The 25,047-nt window shown below is 39.3% G+C and overlaps 5 protein-coding genes across 11 annotated transcripts in view; 3 read left to right on the forward strand and 2 right to left on the reverse strand.

The window, feature by feature from the left end:
* Positions 1-250: 250 nt before the first annotated feature.
* LOC137610733 (serine/threonine-protein kinase Nek9) lies at positions 251-7,715 on the reverse strand. Of its 2 annotated transcripts, none has more exons than XM_068338513.1 (23): positions 7,286-7,715; positions 6,460-6,637; positions 6,180-6,235; positions 6,037-6,107; positions 5,828-5,933; positions 5,543-5,674; positions 5,344-5,454; positions 5,152-5,216; positions 5,009-5,059; positions 4,731-4,923; positions 4,493-4,637; positions 4,204-4,404; positions 4,000-4,046; positions 3,676-3,837; positions 3,489-3,597; positions 3,225-3,386; positions 2,974-3,141; positions 2,831-2,890; positions 2,530-2,717; positions 2,262-2,417; positions 2,013-2,117; positions 1,876-1,929; positions 251-1,790 (listed from the first exon to the last, which is right to left on the reverse strand). In XM_068338513.1, exons 1-23 carry the CDS (start codon positions 7,469-7,471, stop codon positions 1,608-1,610), a joined length of 2,889 nt encoding a protein of 962 aa, XP_068194614.1. In that variant the 5' UTR covers positions 7,472-7,715; the 3' UTR covers positions 251-1,607. The 2 variants fall into 2 exon arrangements, with proteins under 2 accessions (XP_068194614.1, XP_068194613.1); XM_068338512.1 differs by having other exon boundaries at positions 3,489-3,600.
* A 2,250-nt stretch (positions 7,716-9,965) lies between these two features.
* Positions 9,966-12,303, forward strand: LOC137611346 (CD209 antigen-like protein C). Its single transcript, XM_068339491.1, has 6 exons — positions 9,966-10,096; positions 10,185-10,304; positions 10,470-10,733; positions 10,823-10,986; positions 11,208-11,344; positions 11,707-12,303. The coding sequence occupies exons 1-6, from the start codon at positions 10,009-10,011 to the stop codon at positions 11,852-11,854; spliced, it is 921 nt and encodes a 306-aa protein (XP_068195592.1). The 5' UTR covers positions 9,966-10,008; the 3' UTR covers positions 11,855-12,303.
* A 570-nt stretch (positions 12,304-12,873) lies between these two features.
* Positions 12,874-16,954, forward strand: LOC137611453 (CD209 antigen-like protein E). Of its 2 annotated transcripts, none has more exons than XM_068339668.1 (7): positions 12,874-13,004; positions 14,081-14,207; positions 14,547-14,660; positions 15,355-15,606; positions 15,700-15,863; positions 15,971-16,107; positions 16,200-16,954. In XM_068339668.1, the coding sequence occupies exons 2-7, from the start codon at positions 14,090-14,092 to the stop codon at positions 16,348-16,350; spliced, it is 936 nt and encodes a 311-aa protein (XP_068195769.1). In that variant the 5' UTR covers positions 12,874-13,004; positions 14,081-14,089; the 3' UTR covers positions 16,351-16,954. The 2 variants fall into 2 exon arrangements, with proteins under 2 accessions (XP_068195769.1, XP_068195770.1); XM_068339669.1 differs by having other exon boundaries at positions 12,932-13,004; positions 14,078-14,207.
* On the reverse strand, positions 16,356-22,646 carry ttc8 (tetratricopeptide repeat domain 8). Of its 2 annotated transcripts, XM_068339666.1 has the most exons (15): positions 22,451-22,646; positions 22,098-22,121; positions 21,817-21,937; positions 21,684-21,747; positions 21,427-21,586; positions 20,572-20,661; positions 20,439-20,483; positions 20,266-20,351; positions 20,071-20,158; positions 19,131-19,241; positions 18,901-19,040; positions 18,616-18,790; positions 18,330-18,452; positions 17,618-17,701; positions 16,356-17,111 (listed from the first exon to the last, which is right to left on the reverse strand). In XM_068339666.1, exons 1-15 carry the CDS (start codon positions 22,562-22,564, stop codon positions 16,995-16,997), a joined length of 1,542 nt encoding a protein of 513 aa, XP_068195767.1. In that variant the 5' UTR covers positions 22,565-22,646; the 3' UTR covers positions 16,356-16,994. The 2 variants fall into 2 exon arrangements, with proteins under 2 accessions (XP_068195767.1, XP_068195768.1); XM_068339667.1 differs by lacking the exon at positions 22,098-22,121.
* Positions 22,647-23,512: 866 nt separating this feature from the next.
* The window catches only part of eml5 (EMAP like 5), a 37,273-nt gene continuing 35,738 nt past the window's right edge, over positions 23,513-25,047 (forward strand). For all 4 annotated transcript variants that reach the window (XM_068339424.1, XM_068339425.1, XM_068339426.1 and 1 more), the window contains exon 1: positions 23,513-23,993. In XM_068339424.1, the coding sequence (XP_068195525.1) occupies positions 23,797-23,993 (197 nt within the window). In that variant the 5' untranslated portion in view covers positions 23,513-23,796. The remainder of the gene's footprint in view (positions 23,994-25,047) is intronic.

The raw sequence follows: 25,047 nt of genomic DNA on the forward strand, positions 1-25,047 counted from the left end.
GGTTTGTTCTTCCAAATAAAATTAAAATAATGTTAATTCAGTAGTTGTACTACATTGTCAGATGTCACATCATGTCACCCATCACCATGAAATTATCATCACTAGTCTTAACTGTCTTTAATTCCTCAATAAAATTTTGTTACAAACATAACTTATAACTTCCTCGATGGAGTCTATTTCATTAAAACAAAGCAGAGCTTTGTGTGTTCATTGTGACTTTTCAAAATAAAAGCATATTTATGAATATTGACACAGCCACACAACAAAGATGGCTGTTAAGTTTTATTTGTATGTCTTTTACACAAATCATTAGGACATAGTGACAGATGAGGGTTTACAGTCTTATAAGTTTGCTGTTGAAAAATAATTTCTAATGCTGTCAAAGCATTATCTAAGTAATCAGAAATAACTGCATTTTCCTATTTTCACAAATTTTTGTTTGTCAAGAAATGTACTTCATATTTTACGGTGGAAATACTGTCCGTTCTATTGTTAGACATTTGACAGTTTTCTGATCTGATTCAACAGATCGTAAGCTATGTCAGAAAGTTTACACACACAAATGCTGCATGCTGTATTTGCAACAGCAAGGAAAACAGATGTCAAAAAAGCTGCATATTTACTTTCACAAGTGATGCAAAGAATAGTAAAACAGCAGAAAACAACACATCAGAAAGTACCAAAGACAGTTACAATGGTTTAAAAAGAAAAACGTTAACAGTATGGCTGCAACTGCAAGGTTAGCTACAGTTAAATCCTTAAAGGCTGTGTTTTCCACATTCAAAGAAACTTGAATTTTTATGAATGTCACAAAAAAACAAACAGGTGCACAAAAGAAAGATGACAAAGTAACAAAGTCTTCGCTTACAAAAAGAATCAGTAGTTTCTGTTTCACGCATATGTTATTATATGACAATAAAACATGCAATGAAATATAAAGATATATTTTTAAGGATAACAAATGAAAGTAAAATAATGAAGTGACAAGCACAAAAGAAGCTGATTTCACATTTGAAATTGGCATTAAGATGAGTCACCTTCTTTTTGGACAACACACTTGCTGTCTATCTCTCAATAATGAAGAAAGAAAAGAAACTCAGATCTTTGGATGTATTAGGAAGCTTTTGTCTATTTGCATAAGCTGGTCTTACCTGTTGTGTCATAAATACTGACTAATGTCTGAGACACTGAGGTCTCAATGCTGACATCACTATAAGTGAGAAATACTACTACCAAACATGACCTTAGCGTTCACACTGCAGTGTGACACTGTGATCATTTGTGATTGTCTCTCGCAGGTGACAAGGTATGATGTGTCATGTTGAATCCAGCCAACATTTCAGTCTGTAGAGGAACTGGCTAGATTACTCCACCAAAGCACACACACAAACACACACACGCGCACACACAAGTGCATAAGAGTGTGCAAGTTGTTGGACTGTAGTACACACGCAATAAAATGTAATCTGTCAAACAGAGACACTAATATAACTGCTGTGAGCTGGCATGAGGCTGCAGGTCAAACCAAACCTCGATTCCCCACCTAACTTGCTTATTTAACCTGATGTGTTAAAGATTCTGACGTCGGGACATCTGCAGGTTAAGGGTCACACATTGGCCCCAGCAGAACGGCCCCCGTGGTTTGTGAAGCCGCTTGCTCTTCCTCCTCCTCCTTCCCCTGGCGTACAATCAGAGTGATGGCTTCCATACTTATCGCGTCCTGCTTCCCGCAGGATCGGATGATTTATTGCTGCCCAGAGTCTCTCGTTCTCCTTCCGCAGCTCATCAACCTACAAATTCCAAATAAGGCGGTTACTCAGCAGAAAGATGAAAGTCGGGGGTCGGGGAGACAGCTATAGGGAAAAAATAGTTCACCTGTTTCTCAAGCATTTGTATCCTTGTGTCTTGTTGAGTAACCATTTCTCGCAGCTGAAAAACAAACCTTTGTGTTAAATTCTGTGGCAACTGGAAGCAACGTCTGGGGTGCACTGCTCAATGTGTAAATTTTATACCTGTGTGATCTCGTTACTTGCCGGGCAGCATGAGCCGGATTCTCCTTTACTGCAGACGTCATTCTCCTCCAAACCGTTGACCTTATGAAAGCTCATTCTTTTAGTCTGTGAAAAATTAAGAACGGACACGATGGGTATTTTTTACAAAATGTATTATAACACAGTAGAAACACAGATATTCATGCATTTTTATCTGGATTACACAACTCATCTCTAGATTAGTGTGAAACGCTACTCGTTTGGCATTACCGATAGTCCCTTCTCAGTACCAACGGCTGCTGCTGCAGCCTTGAGTTCTTTTAGCTCCTCATAAGGTAGAGTGACACTCTCAGAGAAAGAGAGCTGGTCAGGATTGGGTAGGTCCGAATCTTCTCCCATTGGAATAAACTCGGCATCCTCAAGCTCCTATTAGATGAGAAACTCCCCTAATCAGAACACTCTGAGCCTCCATTCACATGTTTCAGCCTCATGATTCAAATCAAGGCTTCATTGTTCTGGTATTTTCATGGCATCAAACCTTTCGCAGCCAAAGAGGACAGGAGCTGTCCCCAGTCTGATTCGCTGCTGACATCATAGGAGTTTCCAGGAAGCACTCTTCTGTATTATCCTCCATCGTGCCCCCAAGACCTCTGTCACGACACTCCGTCAGCGAACCAGGCTCGATGTCCAGGTCCACTGTGGCAGTAAATGCCTCCTGTGCCAGTCCTGTAAATATATAATGACAAACAGTTAACTGTAGACTTTTATAAATACAGATTTATTTGTCAGGCAAACGAAGAACTCAGTGCAGAAAGTAGTAAGTGAAGAGCCATATTTACCACTGCCAATTGATACCCCACTGCTGTTAGAGCGAATAGTCTTGGAGTTAAGCACTTTCTCTGTAAAGAAAGAATGACATGAGGCAGTTGGCTACTTGCACCGGTAAAATGTCTACTGCAAGCTCCTGGATGTGATTACTGACCCATTATAATAATGGTGTGCCAGCCGCGGCATGAGAGATCTGGCACATGGTGAAGGGAGCCGAATATGGGCCTTGGCATGGCCGGGCATACCTCAGAACCAAACCCCTTGTCAGCCGGCATGCCAAGTCTGCCATTTCCTGCATTACCCCAAGCAAAGATCTGATTGTCTGAAAGGAACAAAAACAACATATTCTCAGGATCAAAATATATCACTGTCATAGATGCACCTCAGTACTGTACATGCTCTCACCCTCAGTGCCTGCAATAGTAAAACCGTCTCCACACGACACTTTAGTCACAATCTTTCCACCAAAAGGTCCAACTAGGACTTGGACACCCTGGTGTTTCTTGAAATCCTTCACACCCAGCTGCCCATACTTGTTGCAGCCAAAGGTGATCAGACGACCACGTTCTGCAAAACCAGAAATCACATTTTAAAAAACGTCTTTGAAATTTTGACCTTTATTTAAATTATAAGAGAAATATCAAGTCTTTGTTCTGTTGTATACTATACCGTCAATAGCAGCTGTGTGGGTCTTCCCTGGAGCGATGGTCTGAATCTTGAATCGTGACAGCTGTTTTGCTAATGTGAGTGTGGTGATGTATGGGATCCCTTGGTTGCCCTGCTATGGCAAACAAAACAAAACATGAAGCAAAATGTAGTTTTTCTGTTATAACCCTCTTGTAGACTGAACCAGTACCTCTCCCGGGTGGTTTTTGAGACCAGAAATTCCTTGGTTCAGACCAAGCTTGTTGTATTCATTGTTTCCACATGCTAGGACTTTTCCAGCTTCTGTCAAAAAGAAGGTTCCATCACTGCCACATGACACTGAGGAGATAGTGGCACCTTTAGGGACCTCCACCTGGGACAGCCAGAAAAAAAATGGAGAAGAAATATCTGTGTAATAATCCTTAAAACACTTTGAAAAAAGAGGGATAATTTCACTTTTTGAGCAATGGCTCCTGTTTAGTTTAGTGTCTTGCATGCAGTCAAGAATATGACAGAATAGGGAACAAACTCTTACTTGCATGGGAGAAGCAAAGTCATCCTCACATTCCAAGCCAAGACGCCCTGTAGCAGGAAAATTTGAGCAACTTTCAATTGGAACACTTAGTATGATGGTACATAAAAAAGGACCTCATTATCTGCTGGCGACAGCAAAAACATGGTAGAGTCTTAAAAGCAAGAGTTTAACAACAACTTCAATAAATATGGCAAACCTATTTACCATACTCTCCACAGCCCCAGGAGTAGATGCCACCACTCTGAGTAAGGACCACCACATGGTTGTCTCCACATGATACCTCACAAACAGGCCTCTCCTCAAAAAACTCCAGAAGCACAGGCTCATAAATCTCCATGCCGAGCTCATGCTCCACCCCGATGCAGCCGTAATAGTCTGACCCGAATGTGTACATCTGGTCCTCATCTACAAACGCAGAGGAAGCAAAGGAAATGTACGGCTGCAAAAAAAGGTTCTTCTCTCACTTGGAAGGAAGCCTTTCTTTCTCACTCACCAGTGATGCAGGCGGTGAAGTCAGCTCCACACGCCACCTGTCGGATGGCCTTCCCTTGCAGCTTGTCCACCTTCTTTGGTTGCCGGTATGAGGCCTGGTCTCCATGTCCCAGCTGACCCACCATCTTGGCTCCGCCTTGGACATTCTGATTTAAAAAAATTGATGAAGTTATTTGTGAAGAAGCCAGAGAACATCTGGATCCAAGATATCTCCCCAGGAGCGACAAATCAATACTCACAGCCCACGTGTACAGTTCCTTTTCCACTGTCACCACAGCAAAGTGACTCTCGCCTGCACACACATGTTGGGCGCTGCTACCTCCTTTAAACATGTCCATTTTCTGGGGGGTGAACTTCCCTCCTCCCCAGAAGTACACCTCCCTCGAGCGTGTGGTTACAACAGCAACTGGGGCGTCGGACACGGTGCTCAACCTAGGGGGCAATCAGGACAATATATAACTGGTACTGATCAAAATCGTACAACGGATCCATAATAACACACGTGATGATAACTCACTTTGGTTTTTTCATGGCTGAATTCAGCAGAGCAACTCGTTCTTCAAGCTCCCTAACAGAAAATAAAGTTGTTAGTAGGAGTTCTGACAGAATCTAAACTATTTTCTTACATTGTAAAACACTTTCCTCTTTCTATCTACTTACTGTCTGTAGCAGGAAATGAATGGCTGGTCCAGAATCTGCTCAGATGTAGGCCTTTTTGCAGGATCCTGTGACACAGACAGTTGAATATTTCCTCTCAAATCAGCATCTTGCTTGAGTAAGCATCACTTCTGGCATCAATCCACTTATTGACAATGTGTAGCAAAGCTGGTCTGTTATTAGCCGCTCACTTACTTGATCGAGGCACTCGTACACCAGTTTGATCAGTGCAGGTGAATAAACGTCAGCGTTCACCTCCATTGTCCAGTTTCCCTGGACTATTTTCACACAGAGGTTGAGGGGGTTCTAATAGATACAGACATCAAAATGAATTCTAATTAGAATAAATCTATAAATGAGAATAATTTCTATTTTCACAAGGTAACAAACCTACCGTTGCATCAAATGTTCTTGTAAGAGTTAAGACTTCAAAAAGTACACAACCCATGGCCCAGATGTCTGATTTGAAGTTGTACTTTGCTCCCTGGCACAGTTCAGGTGACATGTAGTATGGAGTCCCTACACACTGAATTTACAAAGGAAAGAAATGTGTAAAAATAAAAAAAGTAAAACATGTATTTCAACCAGTCAATAAAGTGAAAAGAGAATCTAACAACTAAATAATCCAGTTGTGGCCAGTCTAGTCAAACATAGTGAAGAGAAAGGAATCACAACTTACTGTTTCTGCCATTGAAAACTCAGAGTCCAGCTTCTTGGCAAGACCATAGTCACCCAGCTTGATGAGGTCAGTCTTGGTTAGGAAAATGTTCAGAGTTTTAATATCTCTGCAAGAACAAAAAAAATTATTTACGAAACATAATCCTTCATAGAAGCAAAGTAAATATTCGATTGGCCTTGCAGCTAATGAAGACAAAAGTATCATCTTACCTGTGTAAGATTCCAGCCTTGTGAATGTGGGAAACCGCTGAGGCAATTTGGTACAGATACCATATAACCACCTAAAGAAATAGAACAAAGGTGAAGACGCGCCTCAGCCTCAAAATAGTAGCATCAAAACGCTGCGCTCATACCTCTTCACTAAAAAGCTTCCCCTTCTGCTGGTTGATTTTATCGTAGAGATTTCCTCCTGTTAGGGAAAGTGAAAGGTTGTTTTTTAGCATTTTTGTCGCAAATTGAAAGACTGAAAAAGTTTATTTTGAAAAAATAAATAGAAAGTTTACATAAAAAGAAAAAAAAATACACGATTAAATGTAAAGTCTACCAGAGAGTGAGATCAATGAAAGACAATTTACATGCCAAAAAGCAGTAGGAAAAGTATAAACTTATATAATCCACATAGCATTTTCTTACCATTGCAATACTCCAACTCGATGAACAACGAGTTCTTATCCATGAAGTGATTGAAGTAGGCTACGATGTTCTTGTGCTCCAGCATGGAGAGGATGCTGATTTCGTTCATGACATCTCTACGCTCCTTCTCAGAGAGCGAGTTCAGGTCCACCTCCTTCCACACCACCAGAGAGTTGTCCTGTGGAAGTTTCATTAAGAATACGAGTGACGACTCCAAGTGCATGTCCAGAAGTGTCTACAAATCATCAGTTCAGTCTGCAGTCTAAATTTAACAACTAAAACGACACGTCCACACAGTTCATCTTCATCTTCATCAGTTCATCAGTTCATCTTTAAGACAGCATCCGATCCCACTCAATGACACAACATGGTCATGAATAGTTACAGAAAACCTTCACATATGTTATATAACATATATGAGACTTGACTGATTCATAACATTTTTGGTGGCAATCATAGGAGGAAGCTGAAATATGTGCGTCCAGAGGTGGCACAGGCTAAAGAAAGGCATGAGAAAGTCATTCATCATGTTGTGACTGTGGAATTTCTCACGGGGATATGGAACCAGAGGGACAACGAACAATTCAGTGGGTCAGACACATCGTGAAACACAACACTGACAACACATTCATGATATATTTGATAGGTGTGTTTTGCAGAATATGCAGCTGTTTTGCAGAATTTCTGACTATTTCATGCATCTCCAAGGAAAGAATGTGAAGACTGAAGACAGCTTTTCCCAGCTACCTTCAAATAACAGCGATGGCAAATGTCTCCTAATTAAGAAAACTAAATATTACTCGAAGAGACTTTTTCTTGGACTTGCCTCAGTTCTTCTGTACAGAGTTGCTTCACCAAACGCCCCCCTCCCGAGGATCCGGATAGGAATGTAATGCAACTTCTCTTCTTCGCCAGTAAATGTGCCCGACGCCGATCGCTCGCTGAGCACAGACCCGCCACCCAGCTCCGAATTCAGCGAGTCGAAATGTCTCTCATAGTCCTGCAGTGACATTTCTGTTCACACTTGTAATGCAGTGGCAGTGATGGAAATAAACTGAAGAGGCCTCGTCACAACTCTCTCCAAAAGACTCCTACAAACCCGTACACAAGTCTGACATGTTACCAGTGACGGCTAACATTCAGGACGTCTAAAAGTCTATTTGATGCCCCCAGGGCCACTCAAATATGTAATATGTAAATTTGTAAAAGAGAATTACAATGTTATACTATCCGAGCAAGTATTGTTGCAGCGACAGTTAAGCGCGAAAAAAACAAAGTGATTAAATTCAGTCAAGTTTGAAAACTTTCAGAATAAAATGCCTCTCATCAATTTATACTACAGTGTGTCTTATATTGAAACTCACATTTCCGGTGAGGACGTTATAGCTAGCATTAAATGGGCATCTTTACTAATTTAAAAGGTAGTTTGCTTTAAGACGAAAAAGTACTGCTTGGCTCAACACAACTCGTTTCTTTTCACTCAAATCTTTTTAAATTATCAAAGCTGAGAAACTCACAGGACACATAAATTAAAAATATTTGACATTTGCTGTTGTCGGATGACACCACTGAACAACCACCAAGTTCAAAATCCTTTGGTTGGTCTCAAACCCGGAAACTGTCAAGTTAAACCTTCTAGGCAGGAGGTCATAAAAAACCTTTACGTACGCAAGTTTAGCAACATACTACTGTACTATTTTGTAATTACCAACACTTGTTTTTGTTTGTGTTATATTTTGTAAAGTTAAAGGATTTCAATATTTGTATATATTTGTGTCTTTGATTTTAATTTGTATTGCGATAAGAACGCTGATGGCGGTTTACGGTGGCCGAAAGGGACAAAAGGACAGCACTGACAGCAGCCCGTCAAGTTGCATGCTAGCAACTCTGTAAATGTGATTCATTTTGGGGGGTTTATAACATATTTTTGTATCACTTAGCATTTATGAACATTATAACTCATTTGTAAATTTTGTAATTTTACAAAAAAAGCCACATTTCAATACATACATACTACACTGTATGTATATATTGTATATGTGTGTATATACATATTCTGTACTGTATATGTATACGCGTGCACGCACGCACGCACGCACGCACACACACACACACACACACACAATCATTGAGCAGAAAAGAAGAACACTGATTGCAGCTGCATTCTTACTGAGAAAATGTGGACGCTGAAAGCAACAGCTGTTAATATAAGAAAATTTGCAAGTGAGTGCAGATTGATCATGATCATGATCATGATTGTTTTTTTGTCATTTACTCATTAACCGTTTTCACGATTGAAGTCCTTCAGAAATTAATGGCTATGGAATCCTGGAAAACATTTATATTTAGGGTTGTTGTCATTTAAAATTGTTCTGACATATTTTCAAATCAATATATGTGCAAATTTTGTCTCAGTTGCTGTCAGAATTGTAATTATTCTAGTATCACATCCTCTTCTGCACTTTGCCATGACTCAGTTTCCATGTCAATAACTTCACCCAGGTAGTTTTCCTCTGCATTACTTCTGCCAGCGAGCTGCTATCTGGTGGAGATGTGACCATGTTTGCTTTTGTAGCAGAGGAAAAAGTTACCATAAATCATGGCCTGGATTACTATGTGGTTTATCGATTGCACCTGTGTACACCTCTTCAATAACATGCCCCTGGGCTCAGGTCAACAAACATGAACTTTGATCGTCATGACAACTCAGGTTTGTTGTCGTCTGTACTTAACATTTATTAAATGTTTACCAGTCCTAGGGAGAGGGATCCCCCGTCTGTGATTTTCCATTTCTTTGTCATTTTGGGGATTTTCCTCACCCGGTTCGAGGGTCGAAGGCTATGACAGCATGTTACTCTTTACAGACTGTAAAGGTCTCAGAGGCCTTTTTGAAATGTGAACAGAACAATTGGATGGACGGACAGACGGACTGACTGACTGACTGACTGACTGACTGACTGACTGACTGACTGATTGATTGATTGATTGATTTTATCCCAAACTGGGAAATTTAAAAATTCAATTTAATTGATTGATTAATTTCAGTTTTGAACTGCACTGTTGGAGAACACAGAATATCACAATTTAAATATTGATTTAATTCTAACGAATAAGTGAAATGATAAATATTAAAACAGAAATATGTGTTAATAGCATTTAGAGCTGGTTTGTGCATTGAAGAGCTTACCTTGTAACAAAGTTTTTTCACTATTTTTAATTGAACTTCAACAATTTGTTGTTACTTTTTCATTTTGTTCCTTGCTCTTATCACAGTCAGCAAATTATTGTAGTAGACCATTAAAAACAAAATACCCTCACATGGACAACTCATGATGTTATTCCACTACACACAATCAGTGGGGACCAGTATGTCTCTGGTTTCAGCAAAGTAGCAAAAGGATAGAGTCGTGGCTGTGCAACACATGGAGCTGAGATAATGCAATAAGGCCTTCACTGGTACACACACACATACAATTTTGAAATGTTGACAGAGCACCTCCTCGCACAGATAACAACCAACATTCTGGGGGGGATATCTGAGTAGAAACCATGAGAACAAACGGGAATCCAGACATGGTTTCAGACAGCAACAGCAGCACAGATGGGAAATCATACCAACATAACACAGGAGACATTGGTACGTTTGTGTCCCAGCAATGGATTAGGATTTTACTTATTTATTACTTGTCGGGCTTAAGGTCACATTGAAGCGTTTGTTTGTTCAGGACCTCTCGGTGCAGTCAGAATCGGGTCCAGAAGTCTTCCACTGTATCCAGTGGTTTTGGTGTGTTTAGGACTACTAAACGGCATTCTGATGATCATTGCTGTTGTCATTGGGATTTACTGTGAGTACAATTCATCCAAAGAACGTTTTGCATCTTTGCCTAATTTCTTTAGCGTCAGTAACGTAGACAGTTAAATAATTCACTCAACTTAGTGAATTTTAGCAATCTTATAGTGAACCATAAATAATATGAATAAAAATCTGATCTTGTTTTTGATAATCGCAGGCGGTAGTGTCAGTGACATATCCAATCCTGACTTCGTGGCAACAGAAGCTGTCATCTTAGAAGTGAAGGAGCTTCAGATAATGCTGACTCATGCCATCGAAACCCAAAATGAGATCGAGCAAACTTTGAAAAAAGAGATGAAGGGACACCAGCAGCTTAAAATACTGTTAGAGCAGAATAAGACGCTTAGTGACGTCATTCAGAAGGAGTTTGAGTTGCTGCAGTTCGAGAAAGCAACCCTGCAGACTGATACATCCAGCATCTGTGAGAACCTAATACATTCATTTCTTATATTTTACAAACAGGAAGGTTTCCTTTTTCTTGAGACTTTAACTCATTTTGTTCTTTGACAGATAATAGTTGTGAGAGATGCCCATCCGAATGGTTTTTAGTCAACACAACTTGCTACTTCCACAGTAAAGAAACATCCCGTCCCATGAAGAACTGGAATGACAGCAGGGCAGACTGCATCAGCCGTGGGGGCAACCTGGCTGTAATAGACAATTTAAAGGAGCAGGTGAGTCCAGTAAATGTAAGACGGGGTAGATATACCCTTCACATTTAAATTTAGAATCTAAGGATTTTTTTTACAAGTCTCAGCGAGGGATCGTCATGACAAAAAACCCAAGTTACTTTGCCAGTGATTGAGTAGATGAGAGCAGTCACAGCTGATGTTTGTTACTGTACCTGCATTCCACCTCCAACAATTGTGTTGTTGTTTATCCTGTGTTTATCTAGATAAATCTATTTGAGTATTTACCAAAACTGGAAGGAAACGTGCCATTTTGGACCAGGCCAGGAATCTGGATTGGCCTTACTGATCTTCAGACAGAGGGAAAATGGGAGTGGATAAATAATGTGACTGTGTCAAATGGGTAAGAGCCTTCATAACTTTGTATGTATTTTGGTGTCAACATTTTGTGAAATATGCTAATATGCTTACTTGTTTAAAGTTGGATAAAGAGTTTGATAGATCGCCTGTACTGTATTTATGTGTTGAGCTTATAAGTAATACGCCTTTGTCCATCACTTAAATAGTTAAATCTTGTAACTTTAATTAAAACATAATTTGTTGTTTCAGTTGTTTGTGCATTTATTAATCATTCTAGATACAAAACAGTACATGTGGGGTTTTATTTGGTTGGCACATTTTTAAAGATTGAAAAGACTCAGTATCTTTTTCCCTTGTTTATTTAGACAGAGATATATCTTATAATATGCCTTGGCCTTGCTTTAGGTACTGGATACGAGGAGAACCCAACAACCATGGAGAGGATGGGGAAGATTGTGGAGCCATAGCCAATATTAAATTGCCTCTGCAAACATGGTTTGATGCGAAATGCAGCTCACTCAAGGAATGGCTATGTGAAAAGCAACTAAATTAACCGTGGAGAGGGTGGCGGGCCACATCAGGATGAGTCGAGTCCCTGATGTCAGACAACCATCAAGATGGTCCTGTGTGAAGAGAAAAGCCCAGAGAATTGTCCAACATGTGATCAACATGTTCTGCAGAAGGCTTTAGCTGCTTGTTACAACAGTGCTCTAGTTATTTTATACAATTCATCTACCTTGTTGTATTTAATTAATATATAGTATAATACAGTTCTCAAGATTTAGCAGTGATCCTCTCGGATAACTGATAACTGATTATGCAAATGATTAATACCAGAAAATACATTGATTTTCTCATTCTTAATGACGGTTGCTGGGTTTTCTGATGTCATACCTGATCTATTTGCTCCTTAGTTACAATTGATTTAAAGTTGTTTTGTCTTTTGCCACATTGAATCAGGCTGACAGTTTTCAACACCAATAAAGTAAATGTTAACTTCCATATGTAAGCGTGTTAGCATTGTCACGGCATGTGAACTCAGTATTACCATTTAGTTTGAAATAAGGATGGATGGATGGATAGATGGATGGATGGATGGATGGATGGATGGATGGATGGATGGATGGATGGATGGATGGATGGATGGATGGATGGATGGATGGATGGATGGATAGATAGATAGATAGATAGATAGATAGATAGATAGATAGATAGATAGACAGATAGATAGATACAGTATACAGACAGACAGACAGACAGACAGACAGACAGACAGACAGACAGACAGACAGACAGACAGACAGACAGACAGACAGACAGACAGGGAAATGTAAAAATTAAATGTAATTGATTGAATGGTTGGACAAACTGACAGTGCAGCTTGATGTGCTATTTTCTGCTGTACTAAACCTAACACACACACACACACACACACACACACACACACACACACACACACACACACACAAACAAACACACACACACACACACATACACACACACACACACACACACACACACACACACACACACACACACACACACACACACACACACACACACACACACACACCTTATCCCTGGTATGAACAAGAGGTAATCAATAGGCACTTCCAGGATAATGGACGACTCAAAACCACAGTCGAACTGCAGTTCCAGAACAAACATCATTTGGACACAAGAGTCTCAGGATTGGAGTAAAGGTGGGCTTTCACTACCTTATCATCAAAGACTTGGAAAAAGTTCTTAAGCTAAAAAATCATCTTCTGTTGTTTGTGACCAGTGACTAATATTATATTTTCTATGCTTCAAAGACCTCATAATAATAACATTGAGGTTTTTGTTGTTGTTTACTATATTTAAATTTACTTTCCAATGCCTATTTATGTATTTATTTTTATATTCTTGGTGAGTTATTTTTATTCTTTCTAGGTGTTGGTACTACTTTCTGTGTGTTTTTTTCTGTGTGCTCACTGTGCTGTGTGTAGTGAAACGGAGAAGTTAATTTCCCTGACAGAACCTCCTTAAGGGATTAATAAAGTTCTACTCTATATATCTATCTATGTATATTACGCATGTGATTGCATCCATCACATTTTCTGTGATCTTATTCTGTTATTTGTCTGTTACTAATCTACAAAAATCTTTACAATTCATTGACTTAATTTTTATTCCATGAAATGTCAGAAGTTACAGAAAACATTTTTCTGGTGCCATGCCTCTTGCATGACATACATACATACATACATACGCACGCATGCGTGCACACGCGCGCACACACACACACACACACACACACACACACACACACACACACACACACAAGGTCCCATAAGGGACCAGCCAGTTTGATTAAAGACAGCATGTTCTGCTGTTCAGTAAAAATTTCTGACTTATAAAGATTCATCCCTGACCAGTTAAATTAAATTTGCACACTATAATACGTCATGAAGTCTGACTGAATATACTGGAAACCATCGTGTTCAGTAAATGACACCAGTGTTTACCAGCTGTGAATATTTAACAAATGAACCAGAATTTCTGTTTGTAATGCCTCACACACACACACACACACACACACACACACACACACACACACACACACACACACACACACACACACACACACACACACACACACACACACACACACACACACACACACACACACACACACACACACACACACACACACACACACACACACACACACACAGGGCAATGTCCTAACAAATAACCTCTCTTAGACACACATGTCAGACTGCTCTCATTTTAGCAGTCAGTCAAGATGGAGGACAGAGAAGATTTGGGTGGCATTTCTGACTGTGCTTATAATAAACTGGACAGTCAAGAGGAACTGACAACAGAAGAGCAAGAATTCTTCTCAAATCAACAGAAACAAAAAGGTAAAATAAAACTTAAGTGACTTTATCTGTCTTTAATAGTTACACCAGCTCTAACATTGTCCCGAAAATAGTTTTGGTAACAAATTACTGTGCTAATTCCTTAACCATTGTTAACATGGTATTTTTTCACTATAATTTTTGGATTGTATGCTTTGCTAATATTATGTTTGAAGTATACAGATGAGGGATAATTTAAGGGAATAACATTGTATGATGTCAGAAATACCTCCTCACATTAATTATTTTCCTTTACCTGTCATTTTTTTTATCATCTCAAACTACACAGCTTCAATATGACCATTTATGGATCTAATGTTAAATAACTACTCCTTTGTATAGTGTCAGTGTCCTTGATGATACCTAAATCCAGTCTGAGTCGTTACCATCAGCTCATAATCTTGGCAGTGTTTGCTGTCATTCTGCTGGCAGTTGACATTGGCCTGGGAGTCTATTGTAAGTCACTGTTTCACCATCAAACACCCATAGATTTACAATATTACAAGAGAGTTATGCCGGTAATATTAGGTGAAGTATTTAGCAGATGTAACATCTATATAATAATTAGGAATAAATGTATTGTACAGAATTTGTGATATAGAAATCTTTTCAGACAGTGAATGAAGGAATGACAATAAACCTTCTTCTTCCAGTAACAGAAACAGAATCAGCAAAAGTAGAACAGCCATTCAAAATATATAATAAATATCTATATTTCTGCATGAAAATGTCCAAACACTCAATAACAAGTAAAAGTTGTACATTGAAAACTGGAACCAACGAATGTATTTCAAAAGATCCACACCAGTGTTTTATTGACATATGTAAAGTAGTGATTGTTCGCATTAATATTATTGATGTTATGTAGTGACCGTTGCATTTTGTTGAAGTAGATCTTTAAGGCTGAGCTCATTTTCTCAACATTATTTACTGTTTGGTTGTTGAATCTACTTGATCAGATGGCTCGTGTAGTGGAGTGGAAATACATGAGGATGTAAGGAAGTATAAAATTTTCTTAAACAGAATGAGTTAAGTAGTTTCCATTTATATGTTTGTACCTTAGTAAATATTCTGCATTAATTCTGTTACAAAATGTATGTGCAATTAAAGGCCTAAACAGACAGGGAAATAACATGTCCCCCATCTGCAGACAACAAACTCACGAGTGGCCAACGCATCTTCACGGACATGAACAATGAGCTGGCAAAACTGCAGGCTTCTTACACGACTGCAACCCAGCGCAAGACTGAAGCAAATAAACTGTTGGCCAAAGAGATGAGTGAGCAGCAACTCACTATGTGGGAGCTGGAACACCAGAGTCGAGCAACCAAAGATTTCGAGAGGAGGACCAACAAAATCAGGCTGGAAACTGCTGCATTGAAATCCCACATGCCAATGATTAGTGAGCTGTTCTTGTTACCAGTTGTGTGACCATGATATTAATAATAACTGAGACACAAAAAACTAACCATGTTTCTATTGTCTCTGGTACCAGAGGAGGGCTGCAGACACTGTTTGCCAGGATGGACATACATGTTCTCAATGTGTTACTACTTCGCTTTGTCTGATGATGTGTTACGTAGATCGTGGCAGGAAGCGAGGAATTTCTGCATGAGATATGGTGCTGACTTGGCAGTGGTAGATACCAGAGAGAAACACGTAAGATATCCAGGCAAAAACACGCAACTCCTCTTTTCTCTCTGAAGAACCCCCTAAAATAAGTTTACCTTTGTGTGTTTTTGTGTGTGCATATTCACAATGGTCAGCTCGCCATAAGTGAATTGATAACTAATTATTACGATACATCAAGAAACATTTATCAAAGTGGCTTCTGGATTGGACTGAGAGATGTGGAGTATGAAGGGACCTGGAAATGGTTGGATGGAACAAGCCTGGCTGCAGGGTAACATTTATAAAATATAGAATCTGAAAATTGCAACAGATAACTATCTGGAATTATTGTAACTATTTTTATCACATTTCTCAATGTTGCAGTTACTGGAATGATGGAGAGCCCAACAATCAAGGAAATGAGGACTGTGCGGCGGCGTATCCCAGAAGTAACCCCTTTAAGTCCTGGAATGACGCTCCATGTAATCATGGACTTAAATGGATTTGCGAAATGACAGCAAAGACTCAAAGTTGATGTCATTTTTTAAGATTGACCTTTATTTCTCTTTAATTATTTTAGTTGCGAATTAATTCTTCTCTTTTCAGAGCCTCTCAATGTTTTCTTACCGTCACTTCTTCATTTCTTTGGACTACAAAATTACAAAAACACATCTGATTCATTTAATGAGGTATAAAATGTATATTAAATATTTGTACCATAAAGAGTCAAATAAATACCTTAACCAGGTACATTTATATTGCTGCCATATACACTAAGTTGATTCTTCTCTCAGGAAAACACCTTCCAATACACATATCAAGTTGTTTTTTATAAATGTCAAATACATGAAGTGTGACAGAGAAAAATAGCACTGCGAGAATTTACTTCACCTCTGGAGCCAAGCATTTTCAAGACAACAAAAAGGCTTTTTTAAACTCTGCTGTAAAAGAACTGCAATTGAACAGAGGCCCATGGACGCCAATCACAACCTCTTTCAAAGATGGAGTGAAAAATTCTTTAATATGAACACTGGACAATCACCAGTGAGTTCTACACACTGTTAGACTATGCTGTGTACCAAATAAATGGACAATGTAGTGTTTCGTACCACCTAGTAAACACTAAACATATAGCAGCATCTCTTGTGTCTGACTAATGCATTATTCAATGATTCACATTCACAGCACCGCAAAGTGTTCCCGAAGTTGTTTAAGCAGCTGCTGAGTGTCAACGTGTTCAGGAAATGAGTCCTCGGAACTCCGGGCTGCAGTGTAGCTGCTCTGAAGGTCTCCAATCTGGACAGACACAAAGATGGTACTTTAAGATTGCATTAAGATGAGATTTGGTCTCTTTAACTATCAAACTCTCTATACCTAACAAGAGGTCCACTATCTGAATTGAGAGCAAATTGTAGAGATTTGTTAGTCAGAAAAAAACCTTTGAATTCAATTTCTGACTATTCTGCACTATTTGAACAAACAAGCAATACTAGAGTGATGTCACCACTAGATGGCTCTGCTGATTGGATGAAGTGCTTCACATGGGTTCTCCTTGTATGAAGTACAACATGACTTTTAGCTGACAGCATTACATATGAGGACCTCTTTACCAAATACATACTACATTTAATGCGATAATGTGCTTTCATTGTGAAACTAACGAATGTGTAGGCTCCATCAAATCTCTCTACTGACTACTCAACAGTGAAAAGTAAAAAAAGAAATCACAATTTGGATGTTGATTTGAGTCCAGTGGCCTTGTATTGTTAAAGTGTACAGATTTAAAAAATATAATGACTTACCTTTTCAAAGAGAATAGAGAGATTGAAGTGTGGCTCATACATGTGAGGAGCCAGTGATGCAGCAGTTTGCAAGAAGGCTTTTGACTGGATAAAAGACAGGACAACCATCGCCATTATAAAAATGATACTTAAATAGGATTCCATCTAAGGGACTGTCACAAGCATCTGCAGAATCAGACAGTCAGATATCTTTCAAGCACCTTATTAGCTAAGTGATAAGTTGACGCTGTAAGACAGTAGCTTTTCGTCAATCACATAAGCAACCTTAGAGGTATAGTGCATGTTACAAGGCAGAAAAAAGGCTCCAAACATCACCCTAGTTATATGTTTTCATATTCTTGCACATTTCTAGATCATGTCAGGACTGCAGCAGCACAGACACTAAGTTTATGGATGAAACTTAGCTGGATGTGAGCTGTGGGACGACCACAGTCTAATTATTGGTGCCTTACAGCTTTTTGGGTTTGTGCGGTGCAATTGTAGCTTCACATTATTTTCAAATAATTAATACTATATTCGATATTCCTGACAAAGAATCCTTGTAAATAATGACTACTGTTGGATTTCACGACAGAAAAACCGTTTTATGTATTTCTTTTTATAATGGGTTGTATTACATCATATTGGAGGCTCTGAATACTCACTGCCATGATGTCACAGTTTTTATTTTATTAGTGGAATAAAAGCAATGTGAATCAAGCTAACTCTTCACCTGTTCAACGCGACCTTTGCGCAGCTCCAGCACAGCCAAGTTGTTGTAGGCCTCAGCATGGTCATTATTAAAAGCTAAAGCCAGTTTAAAGCACTGGTAGGCCAGTGTTAAGTCCGCTATCCCCTGTAAACATACAACACATTTATTTTAACTTCTGTTTGTCGCAAACATGTGAGTTCATAATTTTATAACTTTTATTTTAACTCACATAGAGATGGTGTACATATCCTGAAATCATTAGACATACTGTACTCAGATAATTTTGGGACTCATGTACAGTACTCACCACAGCCACATGCCCTATGTTGTACCACACGTCAGCCTGCTCTTCATCATTGGCTGCCAGGGCCAGAGCCCTCTCAAATGAGGACAGAGTCATGTCGTACTGCTGAGCATAGAAGCAGCACAAGCCCAAGTTGTTGTACAGTTGGCAGTTATATACCCCCATCTGGAGAAGCCGTCTGGTAATGGTAGGAGACAAATTAAGCTACAGATGGGATATAACTTTTCATGATGGCCACTATAGCAATAAATTTTATAAATTACCTGTATACATAAAAGTTTATCTGACCTGTAGAAGCGCAGAGCAATCTCAGGCTGATCAGTGTAGAAATGATTGCTGCCTATGCAGGCTATAGCCTCCACATGAGTGTTGTCCTGCTTCAGGACGTCCTTATAATATTCTGTGGCCGATGAAATGTTGTTCATTTCCTGTGGCAATATCAAAGGATAGACACTAAACAAAGAGGAATTCATAAAGAACTACGTGGATTCTATATAAGTGTCACCATAACACTGTACCTCATGTATTCGAGCAATTCCTGTTAGAAGGGTCACCTCACCGGGGAAATGATCAAGGCCTTGCTTGAAAAGGTTAAGTGCTGTTATTGGTTGGTCAAGCCGCTGGTACACCTAAGAGAAGACATATAAACAATTGTTAATCTCTATACAAACTTTTGAATCCGATTAAAAAGAAAATGTGACAACAGCAAGTGTGGGTTTATGGATTCATTGATCATCTGACTGTCGAATATTTTGAGTGTTAAATTTAGTTAACTTATCAATATGTATTTTTCAGGATTTGCCCAACATCTACTGAAGCACTCAAAATCAAAAACCATTTTATCATTTATACACAGGGGAAAAAAAGGTATTTGTATGTGTATATGAAAAAGACTATCCTCAGAGAAAGAAATAAACTGATTTAGTATGAGAGCACACTACATGGGGTAAAATTCTACAAGCTTTAAGCTCATAAGGAAATGATGTAAATGTATCAACTTTATTAGTCCTGTAAGAAATGATTCTTAATGGTCTTATTCCTAATGGTCTCCTTCAGTCAGGATAAGGAATTGCTAGTGAATGGATTCATGTTGACTGTAATTAAAATAATAATTTGAGAATTTTTTTGCTGAGAATGTGACTGAGAAAAAGCTGAGGGTGTGAGAGAACAAAATAAGTTGTACCCATCTTTTATTTAATATTAAATAAAATGTTTGTCATTTCAATTAATGTGATGAAAAAAAACAAATGTTAAATAAGGATTTGGCGTGGATGTCTAATTTGTGTTATGTTTTGTTTCTTATGTTTATTATGTCATACCTGTGTTATTGTTTATGGTTTGATTTGTTTACATTGATGTTTGAGTGGATTTGACGAATGTAAATAAAATGGTACAAATTGTCCACAATGCAACAAGGAGGTTAGTGTTGTATTCTTTCTATGATGTATTTTTCAGTACCTTTGCAAGGTAAAGATATATATCCACTATTTCTTGGTGATTGAGAGCAGATCGAAACTGTTTCTCTGCTTCTCGATATAAACCAAGCCTGAAAGGTCAGAGATCATGATGCATTAAATGGATTGAAACAATGGAACTTTATTAACTGTTAGACATCTTGAGTAAAAACTATGTGGATGATTGTCAGCTACTTGCCTGTAGTAGCACTTCCCCAGCTGAACTTTCCACCACCAATCTTTGAACTGAGCATGTTCAGTAGCTTGAGATGCCAAATCTAAAGCCTGGGCAAGAAATGTTATGTACTGTATGTGTTGCATAAATAATAGTCAACAATCTTACAATTACTTACTGATTTATGCAACACTTACATTTTTCACATCATTCTCATGATGGAAGATGAACTCAAACAGTGTCTGTAAGGGAAATAATTGTCACTTGACATATGAGAAAAAAATAGTCTTGATAAATTTTTATGACTCAGTTATGCCATTGTGGTCTTACCCTGGACAAATTAGGCTTCTGGGAATACTTTGCCAGATTCAGCCTCGACAAGTTTATAAATGGTCCATCTGGATTAGTTAACATAGAAGCCTGTAGAAATAGAGAGAAAAAGCATAAATTTACATGCTTGAGGCTTTTTTCAAAGTCAATAGATAACAAGGCAGTCAGACACTGCAACATCCCACAAAGGGTAGGTGAGGGTACCCTGAAAGTAGTACCTGACAAGTCAAAGCTAGTGCATAGGTAGATCAAAGCAGTAGCTTTGATCTACAGTCTTACTCACACTGGCCTTCTCCTTCATCTTTCCTAAGTGTACAAAAGTTGAAATTTGACAAAGGTCATCATCTCATTTTCATGCCTTTTGCTGTTATGGCTCTGCTATTTTATAACTAAAGAAAGAAGATAATATTGCAAATATACTGTATTTATAGCAGGGTGGCATGGTAGCGCAGTGGGTATCGCTGTCGCACTGCATCCTGCATTCTGGGTTTGCATCCTGCTCTGAACTTGCATGTTCTCCCGATGTCTGGGTGGGTTCTCTCCGGGTTCTCCGGTTTCCCCACCTCCAAAAACATACATTTCAAGCGACTTGGCCAGCTTCAAATGAGTGTGTACGTGCACGCTTGTTTGTCTATATGTGGCTCCGTGGTGCACTGGCGTCGAGCCCAGAGTGTCCCATGCTTTACACCCTCAGTTGGCTGGGGTAGGCCCCTGTACCCCACAACCCAGATGAATGGAAAATGAATGAATGAATATTTATAGTTGGCCAAAAAAAAAGCCTATTTCATATTGAAATTACATTAGCTTCTTGGTTCCTGTACAGTAGACTGACACAATATGAGAAAATTTACTCACTGTTCCAAGGCGGATGAATCTCCCAGAAGCACTGGTGACAGGTCGAGCAGTACTTGCAGTGCGTGGGGTCTTGATGGCTTGCTCCATTGTACCAGGACGCCCTGACTGTGTGCTAGGTCTCACAAATCCAGTTATGGGACGTCCTGATTGTGTCATTGGCCTTGAATTCAGAAAAGAACACTTAAATAAGTCATTTCTGGCTTTGTTGGAAATAAAATCAATGGTAGCAGTAACATAAGCAGCAACTAGCACAATACCTGACAGCAGGCGTGGGACCACCACCCTGACTTGTTCCGGGGAGTCTCAGTGACGTTCCAGGTCCTGAAAGAAAGTCTAATTAATTCAACAAATTTACTAAACCTTAAGATATAAAGACAAGTTGAAACGTACGTGCAACTTGAGCAATACAGCTCTCATCCAGCATCATCTCAGCTATCCCCTCCTGGTCAACCTCAACTTCATCTATGTATACCATTTCTGTTAGAGCACGAGTTTTCAAGCTCCACACGGCCTATGAAACACACACATTAATGTAGTGGCGGATACAGCGGCAGAAAATCGATGGATTTATACTATCATAAATAATGGTAAACAAGTGATAGCTGTACGAAATTGACATGAAAATTTATCAGAGGTTATGCCTGAGAAGAACAGTGTGTACTCATTATTACCTCTGCGATAGGCAAGGGGGAGTCCTGAAGATAGCATGCAGTGAGTTAAGTGTGAGATTGTGAACAAAAAGTCAAAAGGGGAAAGTAAGAAAGAGGGAGCAAAAGGATACATGGAAAAGGAAATGTTGTGTAGTAATCAGTGAAATATTGCAGTAACGATTCGGAACATTACTGCAGTAATTTACAGACATGGGTTACACAAGTACCCAAATTATATTACAGACTACACAGACTCGACTAATCAGGATTACACGCCAGGTTGTACAGCTTCCCTTCATCACGATATAAGCAGGGCCCTCCGTCATGGATAATCGCTAGCATGCTAGGCTACACAGCTAACGACACAACAGTACCTGGTCGTACGGGTTGTCTTGCAATATTTTTGTGCAAATATCCGAACATTCTTGTAGTTTCCGCCTCCTGAAATAACTCCAAGCCAGAAATAATGGGTCCATTGTCACCTCCATTACTTTAATGTGAATAAAACAGACACAAATTTCAAGTCCCAAGCTGTTTAGTAGAACTCGAATGATGGCTAGACTGAAGCTTTCCCGTCGCCCGGCAACAGTGGAGGAGGGCGGCGTTTAATGACGTCATTTCCTGTAATAATAATAATAATAATAATAATAATAATAATAATAATAATAATAATAATAATAATAATAATAATAATTATTATTATTATTATAATTATTGTTCTAGTTGTTGTTGGAAAATAAGTGAAAAAAGAAGAAGTAAATAAATACAAACTACAATACAAGATCATAGTAATACTGTAGTCTTAAATTACATGAAGGTAGTTGGTGTGAGAGAAGAGGATGCCGAAGACAGGTTTAGATGGAGGCAACTGATTCGCTGTGGAGACCCCTGAAGGGAAAAGCCCAAAGGAAAAGAATAAGAAGTAATAGTCTTAAATTAAGTGTAAGGTTTTTTTAAGAATTGTAAACTTAAGGTGTGTGAAAATTTTTGACAAGTAACGAGGATTTACTGTTAACAAAATTCAGTGCCAACATAGTAACAATTGTTAAGGAATGTTAATAGATTAATGTTGGCTGGCATGGTATGTTTTGAGACTAATACAGTACGTTTGAAGTTCCTGTGATTTTGTTAACCTCTATTACCTTTTTTGCTGTTGTGTTCAAGTATCTGACAGCAGAATATTGTTTGTTCCGTGGGTTGTACAGTACTTTGCTCAGTGCACCTGTGCTTTAGTGAGACTCATAAACCAACTGCACGAAGATTTGTAAAGGTTTGTATTGCCTGCGTGGAATAATTAAACATCAATTTTCCAGAGGCCGAGCTGGAGGATCTGATTGGATAACTCACTACTCCGTCATCTTTGTGGGCGGTGCTTGAGGAATAACAGTACAGCTCCATCTTTGTAGGATTTGACAGGAGCTGTGACCTGTGTCGAAGAGGACCGCGTCCCTGGGCCGAAAAGGACGACTAGATCCTAACAATGACAGCATTAGAGACCTCTTTTCTTCCATAGAGTCACAGGACTGTTACCTTTAAAGACAGCGAGACTCTAAATTCACATGAGCCTCAAAACACCCAATTTCATCCTTCTCCTTGGACAGGTCAAAATTCAACGGAACTAATGGGACAGGCGGGATTAAAATAAATCTTTGTTTGTGAATGACACTGTTTCAGAAGCCCTACGTGACAGCGACAGAGAGACACACACGGAAGTGCGGATATGGCTGACAGAACTGCTCCCAATTGCCACCTGAGACTGGAGTGGGTGTACGGATACCGGGGACATCAATGCCGCAACAACCTGTACTACACCGCCGCCAAGGAAATCGTGTATTTTGTCGCCGGTGTGGGAGTTGTGTACAACACCCGGGAGCACAAGCAGAAATTTTACCTTGGGCACAACGATGACATTATCAGGTAACGATCCAGACGTGACAGCTCGGCTCCAGCACCTCGGACAGCACCACGAGCAGCGCACCAATTGTTGTCATGGTCGGTGCGGGTGTCTCCTTGTACAATGTGATATTTTATAGCCCCATCAGGAGCTGAAAGGGGCAAAACAACAGCATGCATCCAGTTTTTCCACGGGGTTTCAGTGTCATTCCAGCTGGGTAGATGATTCTAAGCAGCCTTCCATTCCGAAGGTGGAGTCTCTCTTTCTCACTACCAAACATCAAGCTGCCACCCCTCATGGAGTGAGCTGCAAGGCTGCTCCATTAACACATAGAGCAGATTAAATGGAACAATCATAGATACTTAAAATAAATCAAGAGAGAAAGCAAAAAATAACCACACCAGGGCTTTTCTTAGTAAGTGACTTAAACTAGTATTGATTAAGTATTAATTTTCTGTCTTAAGTAATTGGAAAACCTTCACCCTTTTTGATTTGTTTCAGCTGGTTTCATCACTCACTTTCATACGTCATGTATCAACACATTTGAAAGGCTTTTCCAAATCAGCCACCTACATGTCTTGTCTTTTTAAGACTTGGAGAACAGTTGTGCTTGTGTTGAATTCTGGATTTGAGAACTTGCAGGGGGTTTTCGTACAACATGTGGAGAAAACAAATTCACATTCCCCTTATTACGCATGTAATCGTCCTCCTGCCTTTCCAACTTCTCCGTCTGCCACACAACAGTAACTTGTATTGAATGCTCCAGCTCTTGCATTGACGTGTGTGCATGTGGGAGGGCCGGGAGATGACTAACATTATGTAGTGTCTCGGGAGTCATATGGGCTTCTTCTCCATTATTAATGGGACAATAGAGACACTAACCCTTTGCTGCCCTGTGGATAAAGTATCTGCATTTGATCACTTGGCTGCAGGAGCCAGTGACTAAACTCTAATGTGATGTTTGTTGCAAGTACACAGCATGCATTTACCAAAGCAATGCAAAAGTAAAACTACACGCAGAATTCAGGCAGATCATTCTCGTTTTGTGGTGTCATTTGGACTGTTGTTGCCCCCTTC

Source organism: Antennarius striatus, chromosome 17, assembly GCF_040054535.1.
Source record: "Antennarius striatus isolate MH-2024 chromosome 17, ASM4005453v1, whole genome shotgun sequence".
In the NCBI taxonomy this organism is placed as follows: domain Eukaryota; kingdom Metazoa; phylum Chordata; class Actinopteri; order Lophiiformes; family Antennariidae; genus Antennarius; species Antennarius striatus.

What these genes read in the sequence shown, in the direction of transcription:
- LOC137610733 (XM_068338512.1), bottom strand. Translation starts at nt 7,471, where the DNA reads ATGTCACTGCAGGACTATGAGAGACATTTCGACTCGCTGAATTCGGAG. An exon ending in AGGAACTGTACACGTGGGCT is followed by an intron (nt 4,638 to 4,730) that starts GTGAGTATTGAT and finishes TTTTTAAATCAG; the next exon opens with AATGTCCAAGGCGGAGCCAA. An exon ending in GTACTGAGAAGGGACTATCG is followed by an intron (nt 2,118 to 2,261) that starts GTAATGCCAAAC and finishes AATTTTTCACAG; the next exon opens with ACTAAAAGAATGAGCTTTCA.
- LOC137611346 (XM_068339491.1), top strand. Translation starts at nt 10,009, where the DNA reads ATGAGAACAAACGGGAATCCAGACATGGTTTCAGACAGCAACAGCAGC. An exon ending in ACATAACACAGGAGACATTG is followed by an intron (nt 10,097 to 10,184) that starts GTACGTTTGTGT and finishes TTGTTTGTTCAG; the next exon opens with GACCTCTCGGTGCAGTCAGA. An exon ending in GACTGATACATCCAGCATCT is followed by an intron (nt 10,734 to 10,822) that starts GTGAGAACCTAA and finishes GTTCTTTGACAG; the next exon opens with ATAATAGTTGTGAGAGATGC.
- LOC137611453 (XM_068339668.1), top strand. Translation starts at nt 14,090, where the DNA reads ATGGAGGACAGAGAAGATTTGGGTGGCATTTCTGACTGTGCTTATAAT. An exon ending in CATTGGCCTGGGAGTCTATT is followed by an intron (nt 14,661 to 15,354) that starts GTAAGTCACTGT and finishes CCCCATCTGCAG; the next exon opens with ACAACAAACTCACGAGTGGC. An exon ending in TAGATACCAGAGAGAAACAC is followed by an intron (nt 15,864 to 15,970) that starts GTAAGATATCCA and finishes CACAATGGTCAG; the next exon opens with CTCGCCATAAGTGAATTGAT.
- ttc8 (XM_068339666.1), bottom strand. Translation starts at nt 22,564, where the DNA reads ATGGAGGTGACAATGGACCCATTATTTCTGGCTTGGAGTTATTTCAGG. An exon ending in CTGGGGAAGTGCTACTACAG is followed by an intron (nt 20,159 to 20,265) that starts GCAAGTAGCTGA and finishes CTGACCTTTCAG; the next exon opens with GCTTGGTTTATATCGAGAAG. An exon ending in TATATCTTTACCTTGCAAAG is followed by an intron (nt 19,242 to 20,070) that starts GTACTGAAAAAT and finishes GTCTTCTCTTAG; the next exon opens with GTGTACCAGCGGCTTGACCA.